Here is a 15,343-nt window from a genome sequence, read left to right on the forward strand (position 1 = left end):
TCTGCATTTGAGCTCATGTGTGGTTAAAGGACTGTCCATTTCCGATCCACACACAAATGCAAAATGACACCGAATGGCCATTGATGCTTCAAGGCAGCTTGGAACAAGAGGATGAGTCTGAAAGAAGTTGGAAGTTAGCAGCTGCCCTCCTCCTGATGCTATTCAGGGAAGATGGTATTTTGGTTTGGTTAGGGTGGTCTTCTCTTCTTTAACGTTTCCCATTTTTAGAAATGATCTCCACTTAATTTTTTAAATAAAAATGTAATTCTTTTTTGTTTCCAAGGTCTCTTGTAGTTTGAACATATCCTTGTTGGATGTAGGGAACTATTAATACAGACAAAGTCCTGCTGCTTTTGGTATTTAGCGTATGTGGTTCAGTCATTACAGAGGCTCAGAATAGTAAGAAGCTTCACATGTTGCTTGACAACAACAGATATAAATTAGAATCTTAGTGAACTACTGAGCTTCTGCCAGTTACTGTCTTTAGCTCAGCAGACAACAGGAATTGGCTGTGATGGAAAGAGGAAAAGGAAGACTGTTATGACCTGTTGAAAACACCCTGAGCCTCAGATTCGTCCCGTTTCCGAAATTCCAGCTTGATGCTTTTAAGAGAACATAACTCATTAACACAGTTTGCATTTAGCCTCCTGTTGTTTTCTTTTTTCAGTGTGCAGCTGAGATCATGTCTGAACTTGACTGGTTCTTAGCTCAGCTTTGAAAAAGACAATGTGCAAATTTTTTATCAAATGTTTTGGTACCTCTAGGTGTATTTAGACAAAACGCTGCATCCACGGTGATTTCCGCAAGCACCGTGGGGAGTTCACTGCTCTGCATTTTAAATATCAAAAAAGTGTTTTTTGCAGCTAAAACTGTCATTTGTTCTGATTTTGTTTTTAAGATGGAATAATTTTTCATTACGGCCGATGACGTCGCCATCACAGCAGACATTAATGCCGCGCTCATTTCAGAATATAAGGTTATTGCATAAAATAACATGGGCTGACATTGAATATAACATTGGAAATGGTTAGCTTATTTATTGGGTGTTTCACAATATTTATTGGTTCATAAACCTCCCAGATTCTTCAGTTTGGCTCTGCCGTTACCCTTGGCAACCCCATAGCATTTCCTGTCAAGGTCTCTGTCAGAATTTTACAATAAAAGCACAGGTGAGACTTCACATCACGGACTGCTGCTAAATGGTTCTCTATGAACAACTTTTGAAATTGCTTAGGGAGACCATACATTTTTTTTGAAAAACGTTAAAAACGTAGATCACTTTGGTTTAGCTAGAGCTGCATTTTGCAGTATTTACGCAAATCTATTCATGCAGAGAGCACTGATCATGGGCAGTGAGCAGCGACAGACCGCGTTCTGTGCTGGAGAATAAGGAAGGAAAACAAGCAGTCCTTCTAGGGCTAAGTGAAAGGGCTTTTTAAAAGCCACCTAAAAACCTCTTCAGAGCATTGCTTATTTCATCCTTTAACATTATTTCCTCTATGTTCCATTTTAACAGAAAAACCTATGTCACCACTTGGGCTTAAGCAGCTAATCAGATTAATTGTGATTAATTGATTATTGAAATAATCGTCAGCTAATTTATAAATCGATTAATCGTCAACTGGGGTGTAGAGACTATAAACATGCTTTTAGCTGACAGCCATGCATATTGATAGAGAAAAGTATATTTTTAATCTTAAATGCAAAATGTATATATATATATTTTTTTTTACTATTTTGATATAATTTGTTTTCTTAAGTGTGTTCTGTCAACTAAATTCATGCTTTACAGTCTCTATACTCCAATTAATAATTACGTGATTACTAAATTAGTTGATGATTATTTATTTCAATAACTGATTAATCACATTTAATCCAATTGGTTCAGCCCTAACCTAGCTGCACACGGTGAGAGCGGAGCAGTGAACCGTGTGGGGTTCACCGCTGTCTGCTTCCTTGCCCCTCCATGCTCTATGCTGGCATAGTGATCCAATGTAAATCCACCACCACATCACGGACACCTCACTCGGTTTAAATGCATCTTTATAGCTGTAAACAAAACAAAAACTAGCAAAACACTTTTGGGGCTTTGACTCATACACTGCCACTTAGCTGCAGACGTGTCTTTCCTTTATATTATCATTGTAACCAGAGTGATTTGCAAAACTATTCACACCTCTTGAAGTTGATGCATACATCTGTTGGGTGATGTTTCAGTTATTCATTTATAGAACCGAATAAAGCGAAGAGCAATAAGTTGATCTTTTAATGTGGGGAACCTGTCAACAGGAGGGCTATTTTTTTATGTAAGGGCCTCAACAGACGCATGAAAAAAGGTGCTTTGTCAAATTAAAGGAATCAAATGAAAGGTTTACTGTCTGAAATTAGGCATGTAATGGATTGATGTTACACATAACCCTGAATAAGCTGTCCCTTGGTTGAACAGAATGGTGGCAATATCATGTTAATGAAAAATTTCGTTTTGCTTCTATTTTATATTTATTTGAAAATGTTTGAACTCTCAATCAAAGCCCTTGTAGCACCAACAGTTTTTCACATGGTCTTGTAGAATTGTTTCAAACAAGATCATTTATGATAAAGATTGTTAGTTATTTATTCTCAAGACATTACTGACTATTAAAATGACCATTTAGAAAATCTAAAGATAATGTGTAAAGCTAATGCGTTCAATTGGATTTGGGAACACTACCTTTTGTTATGGTAAGCCTAAGAAAAGAAAAGTTAGTCTAGATCATGGTGGCTCTTACACTCCTCTGAGTGGGATAGTCTCTTCTGCTGTTTTAGTTTGGAGCAACCTTAAACCCTGATATATGACCCCCTTGTTACTTAAAGTGACATTTTGTTAAAATATGGTGAGAAATGTAAGCTTAAAAACTGGAGTGGCTATGTAGCCCAATTGTTTGCAAGAAGCAGAATCATCTGCAGCTTCGAGCATGCTTTATACATTAGCTTTGGGAAAAGTAGCAGGAATCCTCTTTGCTTTCCTCACTCTGACTGGTGGTGGGGATTAAAGGAATTTGTCCCTTAGGAAAAAAAAAATATTGCTAGAGGGGTTTGAAAAATCCCAAAATATATTGACAAGCTTGGCAACACAGGACTGTTGACTCCAGTTTTCCTTCACTACAAAGAACAGCGCACAGTAAGCTTCATACACTGGCTAGTAGGAATGTTCCGATCCAATATTAATAACAGATACCGGCCATATATAAGCCAAAAAAAAAAAAAGAAAAGAAAAACAATATCAGATTTAGAACAGCGTGCATCTAAAATCCCTGATTACTAGCATATTGATAGTAATATTATGCTTCTGTTTGAGTAATATCTCTGATCACACATCACACAATAAAGTAATAGAAGACTGTGTGCATTGTGCTTATGTGGCATCTGATCAATATTTTAATATATTAACACTTAAAGCTGCAATATTGGGATTGGATCAAAAATGAAAAAGTTGCATTAAGACAGACAAAAGCAGTAGGTGATAGTTTTTCAAAATAAAGTAATATTTTCATAATTTTTTCATTGAAACATTTCATGGTATTTAAATTCACTTTATAAACATCATGATTAGAGTAAGTGAGCTTGTATACAGTATTTTATGCTATATTTTATGCTTGGCATTGTTTAAACATTCTGAAGGGACGGTGACTCTTATTTTGTTGTGGCGGTGTGCCACACCTTTCTACGATACATCCTGCTTATTCAGATAGGCTTAATCCATTGCATACTATTATGATAACTTTGATATAAGTTACTAACGTTTGGGAAAACTCACCTCTCATCAGTTTTGAAATGAACAGTCAAAGACCCTAGCATTAAATAAAGTACACAGGTGCGTCGTAAATGGCATGCAGGAAGGAGACATCTTTCAGTTTGGCATGAGTATAAATGCTGGGCCTATTTTTAACATGAATAAAATAACTGCCCTTTAATGGTAACTGAGTCAATATCCCTTCATATGTTCATCTCTTGAGTACAAACAAATGTGATCTCATCCAGGAAGCCTTTGCGTGGGTTGAGTTCAGTCCCAAGATGTGAGGTCATGTTTTGGGCTGAAACAGTCCTTCATTGAGAAGCCAAGGATGTGCAAAACCATTCTTCAAATAACAAGGTGCTCTTTCTTTCACAAACAGATGGAAAAGCATTTTCTGGATATAGTGTGCAGCATTTGTCGGTTTACAATCTTAAAACTCAGCATATTTTATTCAGATCTGATATATCATAGATCAACACAAACTACAACTTAATTGTGAAGTTTAGATCAAGTGGGAGAGATTCCAGTTCTATGTATCATCTTCATATGTTACCGAATAAGGAGTTAATATTTCACATTTGTAATTTTTATCTCCATATAAATCCACCCATGTAAGGAGAGACAAAGGGACTTGGCTGGCAGGGAAAGGATGCCATAAAATTAGAGCAGTGTTGCATCCAAAATCTGATTTTGAAAAGTATAACAACTGTGACACCTAAATTGTCGGGCTTGGTTTTTAATCAAAAGAAGCAGGCAGATGGACGATACCATCTTTAGAGGACTTTCAGAGATCCACATTGGTGCTTTTAGTTGTGCATTGAAAATCGGCAAGAACAAAGGCGTCTTTGACATGTGCTTTCCTTCAGAGCAGACTATTTACCATTGAATGGAAAGATGAATGCAGCTTAATGAAGGGCAATTCTGGAGGAAAAGTGAAAAAGCCTACAGAAGAGGAGAGACTGGGCCATAGTTAAAGCAAGATCGCTGTAAAATAAAAATTTAAACCCAGTACACTCATGTCCTGTAAAAACAATAAGGCAAATTTTCCCAGTGTTTGGTTTTTCAGTAGGACATTTGACCTTAAAATCTGATCACAATATGTGTGGTACTTTAATAATAATGATCAAATTAGCGATGATGGCAACTTTATTAATTCTGTGAAGTTGTTCGTGGGTAACTGTAAAGCTTCGAATGCACGCCACAGCAATCAGAGCCCATACAATCACAAAGCACTACTCTCACTTAAAAAAGGCTTCTTCAGTAAACCAGTTGCATAAGGATGTGTGATTTGTATCACTAAACACCCCATAGTGACCCCATTTAATCATATTCTTCAAATTTGCCAATGCCCCAATGGGAAGAAGAATTAAAGAAAGAAAATACAATAAATAGAAAATTATCTAGCCTAGATATTTATCTGGATAACCATTTATCAGCATAGTGATATATAGTTTTAGAGCACTCAGCTGAAATCAACTTGCTAAACGTCTCCAGATAACTTCCTTAGACTAAACTAACTCAATCACACTTGATTGGCTTTTTTTTATTTTCTCACAATATGCAGAATTGATGTGCAACAAAGACCTGCACAGTTTGATCACCAGTCCCATGACTGAGACTGCTGAGCATTATCGTACTCTAGGAATAAATGACTGCTAAGATGTTTTGATTTAAAACCTCTGAAACAGGTTTGTTTTACGACAATCTCTATTTTACAGGTTGGAAAGGATACTGTGCAAACAACAGAGGACCAGATCATGAAAAGGGATATGCCCCCAGCCTTTATCAAGTAAGCTACAACAATTGCATTTTGGTGTTCATATATCTAAAGAAATGCTTTAATTTACCCTCTATAGGATGCTCTCTATTAGCCCGCCTCAGTGTCTGGCTCTGGTGTTAGTGAAACTGTTTTATTATATAATTTTTGTAATACAGATGAGGTCCTTATCAAGTGGGAATGCTTATGCATTCCCACTTATTGTTGTTCACTTTAAATTTTTCTGACTCTAACTAGTCCCGCAGTTTTCAACCGATTTCAACAATTTTGGTATCAAAACGTTCAGCTCCTTCAGGAGAATTCTGCTATGTCTTTTGGTAAAGATATTTTTGGTAGTTTTCGCGTTATTCAGCTTTTTCTGCGTTTTTTTTGTCCCATTGAAATGCATGTAGAATTCTTAGATTTCAGCAAAATTCAGCTAAACCTTCATCATCTTTGACCTTTAACTACTTCAGCATACTTTCAGCTAGAAACACCATTCAACTTTTAAAATGTTTCCGTATCTTTCTGCTATTACTGTTTAACTCGGCTTTCTGCTAACTTTTACAGTTTTGCTTCAGTGAAGCTTCAAACTTTAAAAGAAATTTTTAAGATTTTTAGATTTATAATGGAAGTCTATGGACGGAATTCTTCAACTGCTAGAGTGCGTGCTCTAGCTTTTGAGCTGTTCTGGTTTTTCCGAACAAATTCTTCTCAGTCCCTCATTTTTAACTCAATTGAAATAAATTATACATCAAAACGTAGGGATTTTTGTCAGGATTCAGGAAATATAACCCTCATTTGTGTGGCATTTATGGTTTTCCGACAGTTTGACCCAGACCACGAAGAAGTCCACATTTCCCCAATAGAAATCCAATAAGAGATTTTCCAAAAATCACAGACAAAATCCAAAACGATACATATTTTCGTATCGCTCCCATTTATTAACTATTTGATGTACTAACATGAAACTTGGTATACAACATCTTCAGAACCTTCTAGCACTCACATTGAAGGAATTTCTTCAATATCATTTATGGTTTAGCTTTTTAGCTGACTTGTTCGGGCATGGGAAAACGCTGCTTCTGAGAAAAATCCTCAAACTCAGAAAATGCACATTTTTAAATCGTCACCGTGGCCAAATAGTTTTTAGTAGAAACATGAAAGTTGGGACAGTCGAAGCCGAAGGATGGCTGACGCCAACGGTGAAAGAATTTTTTGAATACCTTTTACGGTTTTAGCTCACCACTCGTTTGTTCGCAGGGAAAGTTTTGCTTTTGAGCATTCTGCTCTACCATGTTGCTGCATGTTATTTAATGAGACCAGCAGGATTTATAAACCTTTATATTTCTCCTTCCCATTAAGGCTGAGAATGAGCTACAGCCATGAAAGTTATCCCAATTGGAGACAAAGGATAGCTGTCGCTTAGACTGAAAGAATTTTTTAGATACCATTTACGGTTTGTCTTCAGCACTCGTTTGTTCTGAGCTGATATTCCCATTCAAAAAAGCCTGAGAGGAAAGGAACGAAAGTGAAGCGCGTTTCTCTCTCTCACTGACAGGCTCGTTAAGCGTTGTCAAGGTAACCGTGCTTCAAAGAGATTTTACCTCTGCCACTTTAAACAGCACATTTTAATCTAATGGAGGAAGACAACACTGATTTAACATTAGGAAGTGGATACAATATGACTACTGGCCATGACCCTTCCCTTCACACACAACCCTGATAGACTTTCAAAATAAGACTCCGGGGACCCTTCAAAATAAAAGCCCCTTAATTAAACTCATTTTTTTCCCAGCATATGGCTCAACATTATGACCCAAACTCAACCACTTTTTAAAAAATGAGACTCAAGGGGGTTTTCAAAACACACCCCATGGAAAATTTCAAAATAAAAGCCTCCCATTGCCACTTTATCTACTGCCCTAATAACAAGGGAAAAGAGTGATTTAACGATTGGAAAGTCATCAAGTATCAATGCTGGGTCTGACCCTTTTCTCAACACACAACCCTGCTAGACTTTCAAAATAAGTCTCCAGTGACCCTACACAATAAAAGCCTCTATATTATACTCGCCTATTAATTGATGCAAATGGCTCAGCATTATGACCCAAACTCTACCAGCTTGTTTCTATTAGACTCTAGGGACCTTTACAAAACATACCCCAGAGCAAATTTCACAATAAAAGTCTCCCATTTACGCTCTAATACAGTATCTATTCACCCAATAACATGGAAAACCAGTGATTTCATATTTAGGAATGGATTCTATATCACTGCTGGGCATGACCCTTCCCATGACACACATCCATGATAGACTTTCAAAATAAGACTAAAGGGACTCTACAAAATAAAAGCCTCTTCCTTACATACACTCATTCATTGTGCCATATGGCTCGTAGCTATGACCCAAACTCAACCAATTTCTTCAAATTACACTACCAAGGCCTGTTGACCACACACCTCAGTGCATATTTCTTAATCAGGTTCTAAGATTTACACTGTAATAAAGCATCTGCTAACCTCGTAACATGCAGCCTAAGCCTGCCAATGGTGCTGTCATCAACACAGCGGCTCCTAACATGCAGGTTAATTTTTTTTTATAAATTCAGCTCCTTAAGTGGTATTAGCTCTCTTTCTATAAGCTTCTCTCTCTGTCCTTCCTCTGCTTCTCATGGTCAGCCCTACACATAGGTTTGTATATTTTCAATCCTCTAAGGATGACACTGTTTTCTTTATGCTGATCAACCAACACATTTTAAATCATTTCAAATTGTTGTGCCAAGTCTTGACATTTCCACAATTTCAAAATGTTGATACTTATTCAATACCATCTTCCTCAACATTTACTTCCCATCCTTGAGCTACTCATATTTTCTTCAACCAGATAAGATTAAATTTTTTCTTTGTAATTTCTTTTCTGATTCAGCTAATTTAATATTTTTCAGCCTATGCTGTGAACCTTGGCTTAATTTTTCTCTTTTTCTGGACAGGAATTAAGCTTTTCTGTTTGCTGCTAATTCATAACATGCCTGACATGTTTCTGGGCAGTAGGTGGCCCCCTTTAGAAATTTTTCTAGAAACTTGATAGACATTATATTAAGACCCTTCTAGTGCACATATTAAAGACATTTTTTTATATTATGTATAGTTTTGCTGTGCAGCTTTTAAGATGAGTTTGTTTCTGCCATTTTACTGCCAAATGATTCTACCCTACAGAATCTTCAGATGATTCAATTGTTTTCTGCAGTTTGAAAGTTCTTATGACTTCCTTTCACATTTTCATATGTTCCTCAGCTAATTTGTGCTTCTTTTCCTTCTCAGTTTATTTAGCTAATTTTTCTCTTTTCATTCAGCAGAAAAAAGCATTCCCACTTTGCTGTTTCTGCGAAACAGCTTTTTCTAGTTAAGTCCTTAAGGTCCTTAGAAGTGCATTCTTGTTGAAGTATGGAGTATAGATTTCAAATTTATTTAGAAAATATAGTTCTAGTCCTGTCTTATTTATTCTACACAAGAAAAAAAAAACTGTAAAGTGGTGTGTGGGCAGCCCCCCCCTCCAAGGTCACGGATGAAACGCATTGGCATGCCGAGGTTGTCAGGTTTAACACTTTTGGCGCCTCAAAGTCACTTCGTCACCCTGTCGTCATCCATCAGCACATGTGCTGGAATGCAAACCCTTCTCCCCACTAAATATAGTGCTAGACGGAGCCTGGTTTATGGCCTGGCTTCTTCTTATCTAGTCACACAGAAAGACCCTTGTTGCTCACACACCAGATACTTGCATCAGTCTCCATGTCTTCATCATTCAGTGTCTGAAAGCCAAAAGAGGGAAATGGTAGCAAATTCCCCCTTTTTTTTGTTTGGCTTTAAAATGTGGAAAAATGCTAATAAAGATTAATTCTTTCAACAGTTCACCATAGGCAGAGCTAGGATGTGTTTAGTGTGGGAACTGGAACAAATCCAGTTCCTTGGCGTGTTGCCTGTTTCCATGCACAGGCTAGTTGTTTGGACAATGCAGGTGGCATGTATGACGATGAATCACTCAGCTGAGCCTGCAGATTTTCCTGCTCCGGGGATCACTGGGTGCATCACACCCAGGGGGGAACTATTTGAATGATTTATATTCTTGTCCATACTAGGCATGGGGCTGGTATGAGACTCTTAAGGCTTGATAACCTTCAGATCAGTGGCTGGGTCACACTGTGTTAAAACCAACAGTTAAGCACAGATATACTGCAGAAACATGAGGTATATATCATCATTGCAATGATGGTGTAAGAAAGAAAAATCATAAAGGAGAGTTTGGAGTGCATAACTATTGGTGAATATATGCTGTGAACTTGAACTTGACCTGCTAATGCAATATCTCATGTTACCAGATGTTTGCACCAGACACAGTTGACTATAACTGCAATTAATTGTAATTATGAAAAAATGAATAAACTGGTTAAATGAAAACACTACCGTAAAAAAAAAAAAAAAACACATAAAAATATATTTTATTATTATTATTATTTTTTGTTTTTTCTATTAAAAAGTTTTAACACTTCGATGGGGTACGTTTCCGGTCACATCAAAGTTATTACATTTCACGAAACTGTAGAGGAAACACTATTTTTGCATCACACAAGTCACGTGATCTGCATCTGTAGCTTTATAAAAATATATATTATTTGGTTTGCTGCAACGAGCACGCGAGCTGTGGTAGAAATACGGATATATCGCATGTGATTACATCCGCCGCTGCCATGATTCAAGAGTAATTGCATGAACAAACATGGTGTCTGAATAAGGTGTGTAACATTGGTTGGGCTGAAAATGGCATATTTGCTGTTCTATGAGCCCTAATGCAAGCCTGGTTAAAAGCCCTAGAATGAAACGACAGGTTTTCTTCCTTTTATGGTGTGCTCATTAATATTTAAATGAGCTGTGCGCTGATTGGTCGAGTGAAGCTGCTGAGCAAAGACATGTCAGAGCAACAAGCACTCACTCGCCGAAATGTTGAAATTGTTGATATGGCAGGGTGACCAGATGTCCTCTTTTTCCCGGACATGTCCTACTTTTAATACCTAAAAAATGTCAGAGGGGAATTTCAAAATTGTCCGGGATTTCTGTCGACTATGGTGCAGCACATGGTCAAAAAACACTGGTCGCTCGAACCGAGCCGTCAGCTCCGGGGCTGGTGCGGGAACCCCGGTGGACGGAGGTAGTGAGACAGCGGAGGACGGAGCGACCGAACCCGGCCCAGTGTTGGTAGCCTGCACACCGGTGGCCCCGTGCTTCCCACCGCTTGCCACTGGCCCCCCTCCTCTGGCTGAGAAAGGCCGGCTCATGGCTCTCTATTGAGGTCCGGTCCAGTCAGCGGCCCAGCGGTCGACACTTCATTTGAATTCGCCTGTTTTATGGTGGTATTAGCCAATCTGTCTATATGATTTGACTGAACTGATTCTTTGAAGTACTGTGTAATAACATGTTATTCAGTACTATACAAATAAAAAATAAGTTCAGTTTGACTTTAATGGAGTTTGCAAAACTAGGGGAAAATACATACTTTTTTTCTGGGAGAAAAAAAACAAAACAAAAAAAAACTGAGCAAAGTCATTTACTAACAACCATTTAAAATGTAATATTTTTCATTAGCGATATTAAAATCATATTAGAAGAGACAATGAATCAAATTTAATCTTGCAGATTTCTGAGGCGCTGCCATCAGCTCCCTCTGTCTTTGGATTGTTGTCTTTTTCTGCAGATAATGATGAGATCAATTCTTTCATTATTCGTTTGTGCTTTTCAGAGTGGAGAATGCCTGTACAAAGCTGGTTCAAGCTGCTTCCATGCTGAAAGCCGACCCATACTCTGTTCCGGCTCGGGATTACCTCATCGATGGTTCCCGGGGCATTCTGTCTGGGACGTCTGACCTGCTCCTGACTTTTGATGAGGCAGAGGTATTGAATTCATTTATTATTATATTCTGGTTACAGAGAATATTCGTCAAACTATTTCGGTCATCTTTCAGAAACTGATTCATCAATACTGGGAGTTTCATGATAATTTACTGAACACTGATCACTTTTCTGAAGAAATAATTGTAAATTATTGTATTATTGAATTAGGCTTTTAAATGGATTAGGGTGGTGCTTTAAAATGCCCATGAAAAGTAGATAAATAGGTCTAAATATCCTTTTTTTCTGTCTGAAAAACCCTAAATCAAACAAGCCTGACATCTATCAGTCCCATCCTTCATTTCAGCTCAGGGACAACAGGGAAAAGTTGCTGATCACTGCTCTAGAATCACATATCAAGCACCCAGTCACGGCTGCAGGAGTCAGCAGGAGGCATCAGTCAGCGCTGCTGTCATGTTTTTGCAGTGCAGCTCAGGAACCACAGTGGACATTATAGAGGTGACTCCAGCAGTCTAGTGATTCAGAGGAAAGTGGTTTCAATCTCAGAGGGAGGCTTTACAGAGTAAAGAACCTGTTCAGGAAAAAGGGGGCAGTCATGTTTACATAATCACTTTTTCAGGAAACGTAGCTTTATGTTTGAATAAATCTTTTTTTTTTTTAATGTAATTTCATCTGATTGCTGTCTTAGGTCCGCAAAATAATCCGTGTATGCAAAGGCATCTTGGAGTATCTGAGTGTGGCAGAGGTGGTGGAGTCCATGGAGGATCTGATCACATACACAAAGAATCTGGGACCAGGTCAGTCTGCTCATCCAGAGCTGTTAGAGAACATTAGTGAACGAGAGAGCGAGGTTATAAGACAACACCCAGAGCTTTGAATGTTTTAGAGCTTTTTAAATCAAAATCTAATCAAATCCAAAAGAGATAATAATAAAATATCGAAATTATTCTGTAAAATGTCTTTGTTTTGGGCAGGGATGACCAAGATGGCGAAGATGATAGATGAGCGCCAGCAGGAGCTGACACATCAGGAACATCGTGTGATGCTCGTTAACTCGATGAACACGGTCAAAGAGCTGCTGCCCATCCTCATATCAGGTATTCACTTCATTTTTGGCCAAGACACAAGGCTCGCTTTCGCTCTGATTGTTGTTAATTTAGGTTGTTGATTTTTTTTTTTTCCAAATCTATTAGGTATAAAAATCTTTGTTACAACCAAGACATCTGGGAGCCAGGGTGTCGAGGAGGCCCTGAAGAACCGAAACTTCACGTTTGAGAAGATGAGTGCTGAGATAAATGAGATCATCCGAGTGCTGCAGCTTACATCCTGGGATGAAGATGCTTGGGCCAATAAGGTGCGGCAAACCAGTCATGTACTTTTTATTTACACATATTATCTATGCCAATATGGGTATTTTCTAAATCTTGATTATAAGAGAAAGGTTAATAAAATGGTTTCTTTTATATTGTCTAGCTGACAAAACCCTAAATACTGTTTCCAAACAAAGCAAGTTATTTTTTTTCTCCGACTGGGAAGTTGATGAAAAACTGATGGTGTGATGATCTAAACATTCACCAGAACTGGATCATTCTTATTCTGTTCATTATTCATGTACATCTCAATGAATTGCAATAAGGGTGAGTATTGGCATGTGTTACGATACGATACATGCCATGATACTCGGCCCCCCCCCATTGTTTTAGGTAAAAAAAGTATATATGTTTTTTTATATATATATTAGGAACTGAAAGATCAATATCATATTTGATATATCACCAAATTGATTTTTTTTTCCTCCCCCCTGACACCCCTAAATTAGAGTATCATAACGGTAATTTATCTCAGTAAATACATATAAATCTGTTACACTAAGAAATAGCCCTATTATTACCGTATTTTCACGACTATAAGGCGCACTTAAACGTCTTTTTTTTCCCTCAAAATGTGCGGTGCGCCCTATGGTGCGGTGCGCCCTATGTGTGTTGTAACTGCGACTTTTGAGACCACCTCATTGAGGAGATGATGAAAGAGTGGCTGAATGTAAGGAGACCAGGTGTTTTTCCACCCCTCACCATCGCTGTTAATATGTAACTCCATGCGTGCCCATCTCACAGCTGATGTGAAAAACATGGGGAAACAAATGAATGCTGTGCTTGCTGTTCAACCGCTCGACATCGGTGTGAACCGGAGCCAGCAGGTGCAGCAGAAGCAGCGAGTTTACATGCAAAGTCAATGGTTGACGCGCGTATAGGTGCAGCAAAAGGTCCTGCAGCGCGTTTTGGTGCAGCACGTCGGGAGCGTTTAAGCATCTGAAGCGCCGCCAACGCGCTGCTGCTGCTCAAGATGGAAAAATTGAAGTTTTGCTGCTGGACGCGCCGCATCAACCAATCAGAGAAGCAGATCTGGGAGCTGACAGCGAGACAGACAGCGCTCTGATGACATATGATATTAGATGAAAAAGGCTGGGTGGATGCGTGGCTGAGGCAGGTGTATCTGAGAAGACTAGGTGTTTTTTTCCACGCATCACCATCGCTGCGTGCCCATCTCACAGCCGATGTGAAAAAAAGGTGAATCAAATGAACGCTGTGCTCGCCGTTATCCCGGGGGTCTGACAAAGGAACTTCAACTGCTCGACATCGGTTTGAAGCGGCCGTTCAAAGTAAGGCTGCAAGCAGCGTGGGAGCGATGGATGACAGACGGAGACCACAGTTTCATGATAAATGGAAGGCAGCGCCGGGCAAGTTACGCCACCGTTTGCGGATGGATTGTAGATGCTTGGACTACTACGTGTCTGCTGGCTCTGTTGTTCAAGCTTTTGCAAAAGCCGGCATTATTTCTGAGGAGCTGTGCTGCACAGAAAGTGACTCTGACAGCGCAGATGGGGAAACTGGCATGTCTGATTTAGCGCAGCTGTTTAATTCAGAAACAGAGGATGATGACTTTGATGGGTTTGATTAATACTTTGTAATAAATACATGAATAAAGCACAATCATACTCAGTTTTGCTCCCGCTCTATTTTTCTACCTGAAAGCTTAATTCAACAGCAGCCTCTGGGCCGGGTCTCCTCCTCTTCAGCGCGGTGGCTGGCAGGTGTTTTTTCATCTAAATAATCTAAATCTTGCAGCTATATTTGCTGTGATCAGTGGGAATAAAGTAGTTTTAATATGTTTTTAAGTGAGAAAGTCCACCTGAAAACTTAATAATTGCAGTCAGTTCATCCAGATTATCTATTTCTGTCGGAGGCGCTCAGACCCCCACATACCAGCGTTGCACCGACAGTAAATCCCTTCAACAGCAGCCTCACCGCGGTGGCTGGCAGCTGTTTTTCATCTAAATAATTTAAACTGGAGGCACCAGGATACCGGCAATAAAAGCGAACATATTCCGTCGGCAGGTTTCAGGATTTTAAGTTAATTTAGGAGTGATCACAGCGCTGTGTCATCTGCGATGTGTCTGTCTCACGGCCAGCTGCCAGGTTTGATTAATACTTTGTAATAAATACATGAATAAAGCACAATCATACTCAGTTTTGCCCCCGCTGTATTTTTAAATACGCAGTAGACGTATTTAAAGGTAGTAGAGGACATGTACCTGTATATAAAAAACGCGCCCTATAGTCCGGTGCGCCTTATGTGTGTGTTAAATACAGAAATGGGACACATAACTGAGAGTGCGCCTTTTAGTCCGGTGCGCCTTATGGTCGTGAAAATACGGTACTATAGCTTGTGTATTTTTTTCTTTCTTCGGACGACTTCCTATAAATATGCTTAGATAGAACACTGTTTTTAAGGCAAAACTTCTTTACAAAGATTCTGTGCAGTGTCATGTAGAGTTTAATTTAATTAATGTTTTTCGGGTTTGGGTAAGTTTTCAATTAATAGATTATTAAAGAATTAACTAAAAAATGA

The 15,343-nt window shown here is 38.7% G+C and overlaps 1 protein-coding gene across 2 annotated transcripts in view; it reads left to right on the plus strand.

Annotated features, from left to right (window-relative positions):
• The window catches only part of LOC119774931 (vinculin), a 36,476-nt gene that overhangs the window by 7,625 nt on the left and 13,508 nt on the right, over positions 1-15,343 (plus strand). For both annotated transcript variants that reach the window (XM_038272706.1, XM_038272707.1), the window contains exons 2-6: positions 5,494-5,564; positions 11,326-11,476; positions 12,123-12,231; positions 12,409-12,531; positions 12,628-12,788. In XM_038272706.1, the coding sequence (XP_038128634.1) occupies positions 5,494-5,564; positions 11,326-11,476; positions 12,123-12,231; positions 12,409-12,531; positions 12,628-12,788 (615 nt within the window). The remainder of the gene's footprint in view (positions 1-5,493; positions 5,565-11,325; positions 11,477-12,122; positions 12,232-12,408; positions 12,532-12,627; positions 12,789-15,343) is intronic.

This window comes from Cyprinodon tularosa, unplaced genomic scaffold (assembly GCF_016077235.1).
Source record: "Cyprinodon tularosa strain WSP-4 unplaced genomic scaffold, ASM1607723v1 ctg84, whole genome shotgun sequence".
In the NCBI taxonomy this organism is placed as follows: Eukaryota; Metazoa; Chordata; class Actinopteri; order Cyprinodontiformes; family Cyprinodontidae; genus Cyprinodon; species Cyprinodon tularosa.